General features: G+C 35.8%; 1 protein-coding gene and 1 pseudogene across 1 annotated transcript; both read left to right on the top strand.

Annotated features, from left to right (window-relative positions):
* Window positions 1–1,738: 1,738 nt before the first annotated feature.
* On the top strand, window positions 1,739–2,548 carry LOC114723149 (60S ribosomal protein L27a-3-like; annotated as a pseudogene).
* Window positions 2,549–4,336: 1,788 nt separating this feature from the next.
* On the top strand, window positions 4,337–6,945 carry LOC114723190 (uncharacterized). Its single transcript, XM_028909351.1, has one exon. The coding sequence runs from the start codon at window positions 4,592–4,594 to the stop codon at window positions 6,371–6,373; it is 1,782 nt and encodes a 593-aa protein (XP_028765184.1). The 5' UTR covers window positions 4,337–4,591; the 3' UTR covers window positions 6,374–6,945.
* Window positions 6,946–13,953: the final 7,008 nt, after the last annotated feature.

The raw sequence follows: 13,953 nt of genomic DNA, 5'->3' as shown, positions 1-13,953 counted from the left end.
GGAAGATGAGGATAAAAGGGAGAAAAGTTATTGCCAAAAATTGAAATTGGTAATAATCCGAGTAATTTAATTTAAGTAAACGGTTTTTCTTTTTCTTTCCTTCGCCCACCTCATCTTGTTTGGCGATATGAAGGAATTGGATAAAAACGGCCGGCCGGTCAGTCGGTCCAACTGGTTTGAATAAAACTGAAAATCATGGCTGGAACAATAAAGGGGATGCTTTGTTGATGGGCTTGGGCAGTTGTAGAATGGCTCATATAACAAAAGGAAAAGAAAACCTGGAAACAAAAAATGAAAGGATGGATTGGGTGCTGCTTGGCGGTAACACCACAAGTACTTTATCGATAAATGAAAACGAGAAGCGTTTGGATGCGGTTGGCGAGGAAACTAATTACTACCTCCATCTTTTTCAATAAGCAGAAAGTACTCTACCTGCATTGTGCATGTTCAAGTGGAAGCAATTTTTTCTATAAACAATTTTGTAGTCCTGGGAGTTTCATTCAGGAACATTGGACATGTGAAATTTTTTTAGGAGGCAATTTGTCTTCTCAAAAGTTTAAAATCATGAGAATATTATCTTTTATTATTATTGTTACGATTTTAGAGTTTCAGATAAAATTTGCTCAAAAAAACAAGAAAAACTAGTGCTATATGTCTCAAGCTAGTAGCCGGTTTTAGTTGCAGCGAGAGGCCCAAGGCCCAACCCGGATTGAAACTATTGGATTAGATTGGCTACTGCCCTGCTCACTGGCCTTTTTTGTTTTGTTTCCTGCTCTCTAATTTCATGATGAAAGATGGGTTTTTTAAAATTGTTTCGGCTATAGCCGACCTCTGCATCTAACGTCTAGCTATCATCTTGTTTAGATTAATCTGTAAATAATATAAAAATGAAATAGATTTGGATTCTTCATGAGTTGTAATTACTGTGACCTTCTTAAATGTTGCATAAGACACGGCTTACAGTCTGATTTGCGCGATGCTATTATCAGATCCGTGTTGCACTCTACTCAACAAGCTGTTTTTTTAATTATGTCAATTTGAATCTTAAAAACTGATCATCTTATCATCTCAATATGACTCCCAAGGACATTTTTTAATCATATGTTGAGCGATGCTTTGGATTATCTAAAGAAGATAAACAGTGTTATTAATTTCTATTAAAAAAATTTGGTTAATACCATCCTTTTTTTTTTAGTTAAAAAGATAATATCATCTTTAATTCTTAAAGTTTAATTTCATTTTAGTTTTAATTATTAAAATTTAACTTCATTTTAGTATTGCCTAAAAAGAAAAAATAGTGCTCCTCCCGTCTTTAATATATGATCCAATTGTTGAGTTGGTTTTGATTCTAAATATAAGAATTATTTCTCATATTTATCAATTTTCTCTAAATTATCCTATGGATACTCCCTCAACCATAATAAATAGAAGAGAGAGAGAGGGTATTAAAAAAGATGATTATAGCGTTTTAGGAAAAATGTGTCACATTTTTATAATAACTAACTTACTAACTTCCTTAATCTAATCAAATTATTAAACAGTCTTATATTAAGTATAGAAGGAGTATTAATCTAAAAAGTTTTAATAATATTTTTATTCCTTTTAATATTTTTTTAATCTTTAAAGACGAAAAAATGCACTGGAATTAATATAAAAATAAAAAATAGAAAAAATGGGTTGTAAATCCTTATAGAATCCGCTATAAATATCGAAACCCTAATCGTACCGAGCTGCCGCTCTGGGATTGCGAGACAGGAAGACGGGACAGAAGCAGGGAAGATGACGACGAGGTTCAAGAAGAACAGAAAGAAGAGAGGGCATGTGAGCGCTGGCCATGGTCGTATTGGAAGCACAGGAAGCATCCGGGAGGTCGAGGTAACGCCGGAGGTATGCACCACCACCGAATCCTATTCGATAATACCATCCTGGCTATTTCGGTAAGGTCGGTATGCGATACTTTCACAAACTTCGCAACAAATTCTACTGCCCCATTGTCAACATCGACAAGCTCTGGTCCTTAGTTCCCCAGGAAATGAAGGATAAGGCTTCCAAGGATAATGCGCCCTTGATCGATGTCACTCATTTTGGTTACTTCAAGGTGTTGGGCAAAGGGGTTTTGCCCGAGAACAAGCCCGTCGTCGTGAAGGCCAAGCTCGTGTCCAAGATTGCTGAGAAGAAGATCAAGGAGGCGGGTGGTGCTGTTGTGCTCACTGCTTAGGTTAAAGGGTTATTGGACTACAGCTTAGTATAAATTACGATGGTTTTGGGCACTTTCAATTTTTGAACTATTGAGACCTTGGGATGTTGTTTCAGTCAATACTTGAGAGTTGAAAGATATTTTTATTAATTACCGTGAACACGCGCACCTGCAACTTTGATTTTTTTTCTTTGTGTTGATTGTTTGTGCTTTACGCTTTGCTACTGATGAAAATGGTTAGCTATTGCTTCCAAATGAAGAACCACTTCATGGGATGAAGTCCTGTGTTTGAACAATCATCTCAGGAAATTTTGTCTCGCAATGAGCTAAATATAGATGCTAGTCTTTCCTAAAGTCCGTCAGATTAGACATATTGTTTTAAAGCTTTCTCTTCCCCATATCTGCTTGATCTTATAAATGATATCAGTGGACCTCTGCCCCTGTTTTGGATTGAAGAGAGGGAATAAAGAATTTCTTAGTACAATTCTTTGTTTTAAGGTGTGATTGGATAGAAACCAAACCATAGTTTCAAAAGTGTTTTTACGGATTACGAAGTAAATATGTGGAGGAGATTATCTCGTTTTGCGGAAAAGTGCTTCTGAAACCACGGTTTTGGATATCTAAACAGACCCTTAGTTGGTGATGGGATTGTCATGATTACATATTCCCATGATACATTGTGGTGTTATATGGCAGAAGGCACATTGTTACCAAATATGAATGTTCATATAGGTACATTCCGTTGGACAAAAATGATAGTTTATAGTATGATGTTAGTGTCTAAATAAAAAATCATCAGTTGAAATGAAGATGCTGCTTATCTACCATAGACAAGGAAAACATGATCGTAGGTTGTGTGTGGCAATTCATACTTTTTGAAAGAAAAAAGGAAAAAGACATCAGCTTTGCTACTCTGGGTCTTGTTAATGTGGGATGAATACTAGGTGATCGTCCAAACTGTGATGTAGAATTATGGCAAGCTGGGCACTCGTTTGAGACTAGGTGCAATGCACTGTACAGAAGATCCATCTAGTTTTCATCATCTTCATAGTTACAGGTTTTTTTTTTTTTTTTTTATTGGGGTTCCTATGATAGCACAGCTAGTTTTAGACGTTAGACATCCATTTCCGTTGATTAAAACCACATAACCTCTTCCATGATGATAGGCGACACTTAAAACTTTGAGCTTCATATGAAATTATTTATATGATTTACAAAAAGAAGCGGTCTTATTCCAGTTGTGAGTGAGTCAGATTCCAAAACTAATGGTAGTGGCAACTTTGGTGCCGCCTAAATTTATTTTGTGCCTTTACATCCTCACAATGTGACATCAATATTTGGAGCCTTCCTTCCCTTTACGCATTTAGGCTCCTTTCTTCCTTGTAAACAAAAGCATCACTCACTTTGTCTCACCACACCACCTTTTCCAATGCAATTTCTATTAGTTTTGATCTTAACAACTGCTTTCCTTTTTTCATCATCTTTTATAAATTTCTTTGTGGCTATTCTTTCATTTTTATTCGCGTTAACTTGCCTTCAAAGAATCATCACTTCCATTTTTTATTTTTATAACTTCTGTATTGTTTATTATCGGAGGAGACTTTTTTTGAAAATTGAAAGAAAAAGTTGGTATTCTTTTACTGATGATTTTTTTATAACTATTTGTCTTACTATATTTTTATTTAAATTATAATATGTTTATTCAAGATAAAAATTCAACTCAAAAGCTCATGTTTCTTAATTTTATTTTAATTCATAAATTCTTAAATTAAAAAAAAACTTATTACGTTATTGTTAAGTAAATTTTTTTGGTGTCTTATTGAACATAATTATTAGTTAGTGACATAGGAAGTGATAATGTTTACTCTGGGCAACGCAGATGCCGTTTGTTCGAATTTGAAGCTTTGAGCTGGGCTTAATTTTTACCAACGGCCAGCGACCATTTCCATTTTTGTTTTGGATACAGTCATTCTCATCGGCCCCACTCCACAGTAACAGTACCATCCCTGCGCCTCTTTTCAGCCAACGAAGCCAACAAAAATGAGATAACATTTTCAAAGCAAACCAATAATTCAATCAAAAGCCGCTCCTTTCCTTTTGACCCGTTGACGTCTTTTGCACGTTGGAGACGAAGTTCTTCACTTCGTTTCGCAGAATTTCATATCACAGCCCATTTTCCGCTTCAGTTTTTCATCATTATTCTCGCCGGCGGTACTCTTCTAACTACCAAGAATCCGCCTCCTTCAACATTAATCCAAATCCCCGTCCCACTCTCCTTTCTCGCTCTTCAATTTTATTATTATTATTTAAAAAACAGAGAAACAACGGAACGAAGCAGAGGAGCCCTTCGTCTGTGCTTCCGTAGTTTTTATCATCATCTTCTTCGTCTCTCCCATGGCGACCCATGAAAATGAAAGGACCATCCAAGAAGAACTCTCCTTGCCCATTTTGCTGGGAGACAGAGTTATCAAAGCCGCCCAAGAGGCCGAATCCTTGAAGCCTGACTGCTCCGAACTCGCCAGGCAAGTGGAACCCCTCTCTGCCATGCTCCGATCCGTCGTCCGACTCGCCTCCACTGCTCCCTCTCTCTACGAGCCACCCGTTCGCCGGATTGTTGCCGAAGTCTCCAAGAACCTCGAACGGGCCCTAACCCTTGTCCGCAAGTGTAAGAAACACAGTGGTGTCCTCCGTCAAGTTTTCTCCATAACCTCCACCGCTGACTTCCGAAAGGTTTCGAACCTTCTCGAATCTTCTATCGGTGACATGAAGTGGCTTCTCAGTATCTTTGATTCCGACGGTGGTACCGACTTGACTCTCCCTCCGATCGCTAGCAACGACCCGATTCTCGCTTGGGTTTGGTCCTACACAGCCACGATTCAAATGGGTCAGCTCAAGGACCGAGCCGAGGCGGCCAACGAGCTCGCTTCCATCGCTAAAGATAACGAGCGCAACAAGATTATTATCATGGAAGAAAGTGGTATTCTGCCTTTGCTGAAGTTGCTGAAGGAGTCTGCTTCCCCCGATGCTCAACTTGCCGCTGCTAATGCTTTGGTCTATATCGCTACCGACCAAGAGAGAGTAGTCGAGTTCATCGTAGAATCGCTTGGGGTTCCGATCATTGTCCAGGTTCTCGGCGACTCTCCGATGAGGGTTCAGGTTTCTGTTGCAAATTTGGTGTCAAAGATGGCAGAACAGGGTCCAATTGCTCAGGAGGAGCTTGTGAGAGCGAATGTGACTAGACCACTGATTTCCTTGTTGTCCATGGATACGGTTCTTAGTGACCACATGCTTCAGGCAGGTAGAGCAAGTATTCATTCACTGGTCGTGAATTTGTCATCTTCTGGTCAATCGTCGTTTTCTACGAATTCTGATCATGGAAGTAGCAGAGGAAGCGGGCATTACAGAAGGGAAAGGGAGGTTGAGAGTTCTGAGATGAAGAAAAAGATCAAAATAAGTTGTGCAGAGGCCTTGTGGAAACTCTCTAGAGGGAGTCTATCAACCAGCAGGAAAATTACGGAGACCAAAGGTTTGCTTTGTTTGGCTAAAATGATTGAGACAGAAACAGGTGAATTGCAGGTGAATTGCCTTATGGCGATCATGGAGATAGCTGCAGTAGCAGAATCCAATGCTGACTTTAGAAGGGTGGCTTTTAAACCTACTGCTCCAGCTGCAAAAGCAGTTTTGGATCAGCTTTTGAGAGTGGTTCAGCAGGAGAACAATCCGGCGTTGCAAATTCCTGCCATTAAATCAATTGGGTCAGTGGCTCGAAACTTTCCTGGAAAAGTTCCACAAATTATTGGTCCTTTAGTTGCTCAACTTGGTAATAGGGATGTAGATGTAGCCATTGAAGCTGCTATTGCTTTGGGTAAATTTGTATGCCCTGACAACTACAATTTTGCCTATCATTCTAACACAATAATGGAGTTCAACGGGGTTCCTAGTCTAATGAGACTGCTTCGGATTAATGATCGTGCCAAAAAGCATGGCCTAGTTCTACTTTGTTACCTTGCCATTAATGTAGGCAATAGTAAGGTTCTTGAGCAAGAACATGCATTGAGTACTCTGGAGGGGCTAGCTCGTCCTGTTGCAGCTCAACATCCTGAGTTGAGGGATCTCTTCGGAAAAGCCATTCACAACCTCACTCTTTATCAAACGGGAGCTCAATTGCACAGATAGCCTTTTCTTTCATAATCGATCCCGGTTCTGAAAGTGTTTCAAATAAGCGGGAGTGTATTTATACTGAATTTATTAACAATGCGAAGTTGCAAAGTTCCATGCAATCCCCATTATTATTGAAGTAAGGCTATGGACCATGGACTTCTGATTGATCATACAAGTCATTCATCTGTTGGCTTGGTATAACTTAATCTTCAAGGAAACATGTGAATGTACAAACTTTCAGTCCAGAAGTATTCACACATAATGTAACTTTCTTTGGTAATCTCTTGCCCTTGGATCTTGCTATGCGCTTTCATGCTTGCGTACATGCGTGGCCGCACATGTCCCTTTCTTCTCTTCCTCTGAAAATGTCATATATATAACATGGTTATAATTTGTCTTAGACTTTTTAGACTTGGTTGGTTGAACTAGTATTAACATTATATAAGCCTACAAGGCTGCTGTTGCTGGTAGTCTTTTGCTCTACTCGTATAGAATGGAGTATGATTTATACATTCCCTCCTTTTAATAGACGGCGCTGATGGATTTGGTGCATCCAATGACTTTATTGGTTTTACTTACTTTTTTCATTTGTCCATGGCCAAGGTGCTTGGGCAGGGTATTGATGCACTCGTGGATTTCTCTACTCACCTCTATCTGTTAATTGTTTCACGCTTCTGACATAACTGATTCTAGCACCCGACATGCCAGGGGTAAAAAATTCAAAGGGAGCTTAAACCTACGTAATCACCTGTATATACTGACTATAGTAAACCATCTAAGATGTTGTATTAAGATATCGCGGTTTGAAAACTAAATCAATTCTTCTATAATTTTGCAGTTTTGTATTTATGTGCAGAGGGAGGGAGAGTGAGCCGGTCGTTCCTTGTTCCTTTATTCTCTTCAGAGAATTTGAAGTAACCTATTTTACCGTAGAGAATCCCAGTTATTTGAACGACCTTGCAGTTGCAGGCAGCTGGCACTTGGTCTGGATATACATATGAATTATTTGGGCATTTTCTTTCAGGGAATTATTTGGACAAATATTGAATTGTGAAACGGATTCACGGATCATTGGTCAAGATGCCCTTGGATCAACTGGGCTTGGCCCAGCCCAATTTAGTCAGATCACAAGTGGGAGCATTCAGTCGAAACAGTGAAGTGCAGGCATGCCTTATTTTCTTAATTTAGTGTGTACTCGGTTGAACAATGTGATTATTTTTATCTTATATATAAAGTATAAACAACGGAAAAAGATTCTTCCAAAAACATGTCTATGGCCAGAACTTTAATTCATGCAACATGAAAAGGAGAGATTACAAGTTCAAACCTCAAAAAAATTGTGGAGTGCACGAGTTTTTTTTTTTCTCTGTAAGAAAAAGTTGGGTGAGCATGTTTAAGGGAAACACGTGGGTTGATGTTTGGAATCTCGCCATCTTGTGGATTGATATCTTTGGATCATTTTCTTTCCCACTGTTATGGAATATGATTCTTGGTAACAGATCGTCCTTTTAGGTTTGTTAACTAAAATTGTGGGAGGGAGGATAATTGGGCTGTTGAAACTTAGAGGCTAGGCCAGTTTTAACAACCCTATACTTGATGTAGACCGTCAACGTCAGTTTGTTGGTTAGGCCTTTTCCTGTGTTTTCAGAATATAGAATGCCATCATGTTCCTTAAAATTTTTCGATACATAGTCGTGTTTGCCTTTGGAAAAATTTTCCCATATTGGCTTTTTTTTGCTTCTTCTACAGTTCCCAATTGATTTGGAGTTGTGGTTTCATTGGCCAAAAGTTGACCATAGGCTATTATATACTATTTAGGGTATGTTTGATATGAAGCATCTTTAAGAGGTAAAAAATAAAGCAAGATTTTTTTTTTTTTACAAAAAATCCATATGGTTACTTCTTTTATTTTTTGGGGGGATCGTGTAGATATGTATGTACTAACTGAACATACCTTACACTTAGTTTTGATGGAAAATTTTATTATTTTTGAAAGTTTTTCTTTATGGTATTATCTTCTTCCTATTATCCAAACCAACTCTTAAAGTTTAAACTCAGCCAACACAAGAATATTTGACCTATCTATAGAACAGGATTTGATAGAATTTTGTCTCGTGCATATTAAGGGCTGGAAAGCAAAAGTTATTTTCTTAAGTTAAAACATAAAACAAGTGTAACTTGGATTAGTTAAAAAAATTGGTCTCAACTTATTTTCTGAGAAAATGATTATTTTTAAAAAGTTATCAATCCAATTAGCCTTTCAAGATAACCTTTTACAAATAATGGATGCATCATGCATATGGTACCAAAATTAATTTCCCCCCTTAATCTTGAATTGAAATCAAACTTTTATACGAAAGGTATTTTATTAAAATCAACAATTTTTGTCATGCTGAAATGTGTCCCCCTAAAATCTTTACATAAAACCATTCCGGCACAAAGGCTTTGACGGTTAAAGGGAATGCAAAAAAAAGAAAAGAAAAGTTGAAAATGGCTCCCTCGTTTGATAAGAAGTTTCGTAATTGGAAGGAGGAAAGAGCAATGAGTCCAAAACACATTTAAAAGACATACCGCGATGTGTCAAACGTGGAGCTCATCTTTTGTGAGAAGCCATTATTGAGGCGTTCAAATTAAGGAATTACAAGCTTTCTGTACTTTCTAGTTTGTTGTTCGCCTTTCAGATACCCCACAAATTAAATTCACATAATTTTAATTTTCCCAAAGAAAAGCAACTTGTTTCCATTGTGGCGTTTAATATCATGATCACTTTGAGGCCAAAAAGCCGATTTTAATTCAACAAAAGCAGCCTAGCTTGGCACTCTTATCATGTAAAAGAGTTACAAAGTGTCAAACACAATCCTCCCTTAGATATTTCACAATTATGCCCACATACAAAAATATAGTCCTTTTTTTTTTCATCCCTAGCTTAATTATTATAAATTCCTAATTGTATATTGTTTTTCATAATGTTTTAAAAGTCAGATAAGCCAGTCTCAATTTTTATGATTCAATTAACTAAGTCGATAGTCAAACCGATGACATAACAATTAAATCGAAATCACCACCAAATACTTAAATCAACTAGTACATGGGTTGTTTCCTGTTAACCAAAAGTCTCAAATTTGAATCTAGAAATGCATCAGCATACGGTGGTAGAACTTCTGCCTTAAAAGGTCTTCCACGGCTTGAATCCGAATTAGTTTATGCTTGTGGAGTTTCCTATGACAAGGGACTAGCTTGGAATACCGGGTGCATACATTAAAAGATGAAAGAGACTAGTTCATATTGAGCATGAACTATATATTCCTTCTTACTTGTGCAATTGTAATTAATGACATGTAGTCCTTAGGGTCTTTAACCTAATGATCCATCATTCCATAATTGTCACCCACAGTGTCAAACTACTTTCACTTTAATTGTTTAATTGTTCATTATCTAAGTCTTCCAGAACCTCTCAGTTTAAGTTCAACGCATCATCATCATTAATGTCTGTCTCTCTATGCCTAATTATTACATTTCCTTGAGTTCCCTCGCAGTTAACATGATTCGTATATGTGGAATACAAGTTATTATCATGCCATTCATTTTAATTAATGTTAACTGGACTTGTTAATTTTCGTCAAATCTCATGATTATTGCTTTTTTTTACTCAATAATTTCCTGAATAATAGTATAGCTCAATCGAAATTGTCAAGAAACTTAGTCGGAAATCTCCACGATAACCACAAACCCAAGTATTTAGCAAGCCCAAATAATTCGTATTTTTTCTTAATTACTTCATAACCCGTGTTTCCCAAAAAAATTACTTCATACATGTGATAAAATATTGCATATTTGAATGGTTACTGATGGAATTGAACTTCGGTTTAGCTCGTATTGGATTCAATTTCAGGTTGGGTTTCAAACTTGAAATTCATGTTAGGTGGTGCAGCCTTTTCTATTTGTCGTAAGATGTTGTAAATATTTTTTAAGAAAACCCACGTGGTAAAAATATTTTATTCTAATTTAAAAATAAAAATGTCCACATGATATCGAGTCTCTATTTGAAAACTTGGCCAAATCAAAACAAGAGTATCTATCTTAAGAAATTATGCATGACTACTACTACTGGGTTGAATCAAGCATGACCAGTTGTAATGATTTTATAAATAGTAAAACTTGATATAAAATTTATATTCAATATAAATGCGGTGATGAATATAGTAGTGAATAGTAAAAGGTCGATATTTGCGGGATTACGAGGAAGCTCGCATGCGACATATTTTAATGGTTGGGTTTGGGTTTAGGATATACGTCGTCGGCGTGGGAATCTGGGGTGGCTAGAAGCTGGAAAGTTCAAAGGCAACAAATCAGCAAAAGCTACCGTTCCAATTTTTTGTCGGAGGAACCACCTTGGTTGACCATCAACCTTAGCTTAGTACTACCATATAGTATTATATTTTACGTCAATACTTATAATAATTATAATAATCTTGTCTCTTCCCCCTTAATTTCGCATCTTCCTTTCGTTCCCACCTGGTCTTCCTAAAATCAACACTTAATCTTTTTTGCTTACTATTATTGACCATTTCAAGAATAGTCGTATCCTGATGGATTCAATCTCAAGTAGCTGCGTGCGTCGGCATATTACTTGAATTATTATTAGTTTGGACTAATTGGTCACCCTGACGATATGATTTAGGATACATTAATTATTGTCTTTGAACTTAAATGCACCCCAAAAAGATGAAAGGTATATAAAGTGTGTGTATTAATACTACCTATCCGGTCCTAATTATAAGAGCTAGTTGACTAATTTGAGGAGATTAAGGAAAGAAGTTAAGTTAGTTATTTATAACAAATGTATTATCTTTCCTAAAATATCCTTATTAATCAAGTGTATTGACTAGAAACTACCATTGTTAGAAGGATTACTTTGAAAAAAAATGTATAAATATGAGAGACAAAGTGGATTAGGATCTTATATTTAGGACCAAAATAAAAGTCAAACAAGGTCTTATATTAAGGATCAGAGGTAGTATTATGATGATCAAAGTCTCATAATGAAGATGTTTGATTATGACTTGCTTTTAGCGCCTGAATTACTTTGCTTAAACCCTAATGATTCAGACACAGCCTCCAGATAGATAGATATATGTGTCTCTGATTTAATGATCCATCAAGTTGTAATTATATAGGCTGCCTTGGCGGCAGATCCTTTAGCAGTAAATTCCCTACATGTGTGTGTGAACATGTTGTGAGTTTAGCATCTTGCTTATTGTCAACATCAACACTAAATCCCTCTTATATATCTTGCTTTGGATCTCTTAATCAAAGTCTTTCCCCTCAATTAATTATTATATTATCCTGTTAATTATTAGCTATATATGCCTCACCACCCTTCTTCCCAAACATAATGACCTTACTTCGCTTTTTCTAGACTGTGCCACCACTCGTATTACTTGCAGGTAAATAATGCAATGCAGTGGAAGATACTCGTTCTCACAGAAATTTTGAGTCTTTCTTGTTTACGTCAGTTAACATATAGTGAGGAATTATTAGTTTCGTTCGGTAGTAGGCTCAATTCCTATTGTTAATCTGCCATGTATATACTTTCTCATACATTAGTCTAAAAAAATAAAATAATATTATTTATTATTTGTAAATAACTTGACTTGATATAAATTCTATATTTTACATTAATTTCAAGTTTGTTATGATTACATAAAGAATGAACTATTCTAACTTATGACTTGCAAATAATGGCGCTTTATATTAAGTTTGACTCTTACTCGTTCTCACAGAAATTTTGAGTCTTTCTTGTTTACGTCAGTTTAACATATAGTGAGGAATTATTAGTTTCGTTCGGTAGACTCAATTCCTATTGTTAATCTGCCATGTATATACTTTCTCATACATTAGTCTAAAAAAATAAAATAATATTATTTATTATTTGTAAATAACTTGACTTGATATAAATTCTATATTTTACATTAATTTCAAGTTTGTTATGATTACATAAAGAATGAACTATTCTAACTTATGACTTGCAAATAATGGCGCTTTATATTAAGTTTGACTCTTTTAATATTTACTATCAATATTATTTAAATATTAAATTAATCATAATTAGCCAATATATTATATTAAATTTAGAAAATAGCAAATATATATATTTTTTCAGGGACGGTGGAATAGACTGGGAACCAACATAAGTAGGTCGTACGTTGAACTATAAGCTGTACCACTGTACGACCTGAGTGGCTAATTGAGTATTGAATTATACTACCTCGGCTCTTTAATACAGTAATAACTTGTCTTTTCTAAAACATTCTTATTAATGATTATATTAGTTAGAATTATTATTTAAAAAATATTTAATATATAATTATTATAAGCACTACTTTGATTGGGGTTTTAGATTTAGTAATTAAAAAAGTCAAACGAGTTTTATATTAAAGACAGAAGATAATATTATTTAGAATGAATTAAATGTGAAAGTAGTTTTTATATATTAAAATAATAGGAGGTAGTAACTAGAACAGTGATCTTCAATTCACCGCCTGATAAGGCAATAGAGATGAGTAGGACCATATATGCATGCGTGGGACTCCATTTGACTCCCTTCCTTTGTCGTTTAGCCTACTAAGTACTAAGTACTAACCATTGCTTTTGCATCACAATCCTCAAGTATAGACACCGACTTCTTCTCAAAGTGTATACTCTCACACGCAAACCCACCAACTTGGTACTACTTTTGAATTCAAAATCACAACACATAATTTGGTTCAATTCATAGCTGGGGATTGTACTATCTTAACTACACATTCATCTCAAGTCAATTCTCATAAATGTTATGATCTAACCTTGTCACCTTATCGCATCTTCGACTAGTTTTCCCAACCCTAAGGCTCCATTTGTCCATGGCTTTATTGTTTTAGTGGCATGAAAACTCCCGAATTAGTGAATGCAAAATTATAAGTTCAATCCTAGTTGTAATTTCAAGTCATAAGCGTTTGCTTTTTTTACAATACTAAAAAAAAAAAATCTAAGGGCATGTTTAGTTTGAGGGAAATGGATCTTGTTTCTCTAATTTTTTTTTTTTACAAAATTGAACTTAATAAAAAATTTTCCTTCTTCCTTCCGTCCCCCTCACAAACCAAACAACTATAAAGCTCCCTCTAACTTTTCCAATGTTTTTAGCGTGCATTTTTGAGCACGCAGCTTTATTAAATCTGATCAAGGACTCTCCACTTACCTTTTAAATGCCTCTATTAACTCCTCCTTACGTACACCCCCCTCATTTTTATTTTGTTTTCCCCCCAACCACGTACACACTCTCATAATTAATACATTATTTCATTCTTTCTTATCCTAATCAATACTAGGAGTACATAATAAACAAAATTCACACTAAATCATTAATTAATAATTTGACTTCTTTTAGACCCTCTGCACCTGGAGGTTTTGTTTTAAGAATGCAGATCAATGGAATACACACACACACATGTGTATATATATATATATATATAAACAGAACTTGACCTGAACAATATGGGACAACGCATGATGATCCAAAAGGGTTAAGACCATGCATGTATAAACAATCTGCATGT

The sequence above is a fragment of the Neltuma alba genome, unplaced genomic scaffold (assembly GCF_004799145.2).
Source record: "Neltuma alba isolate B1F8T4 unplaced genomic scaffold, ASM479914v2 tig00012124_pilon, whole genome shotgun sequence".
In the NCBI taxonomy this organism is placed as follows: Eukaryota; Viridiplantae; Streptophyta; class Magnoliopsida; order Fabales; family Fabaceae; genus Neltuma; species Neltuma alba.
This window is presented reverse-complemented; position numbering and strand designations above follow the sequence as displayed.

Bases quoted from the DNA above. Each gene is read 5' to 3' on its own strand.
- LOC114723190 (XM_028909351.1), top strand. From the start codon at position 4,592: ATGGCGACCCATGAAAATGAAAGGACCATCCAAGAAGAACTCTCCTTG.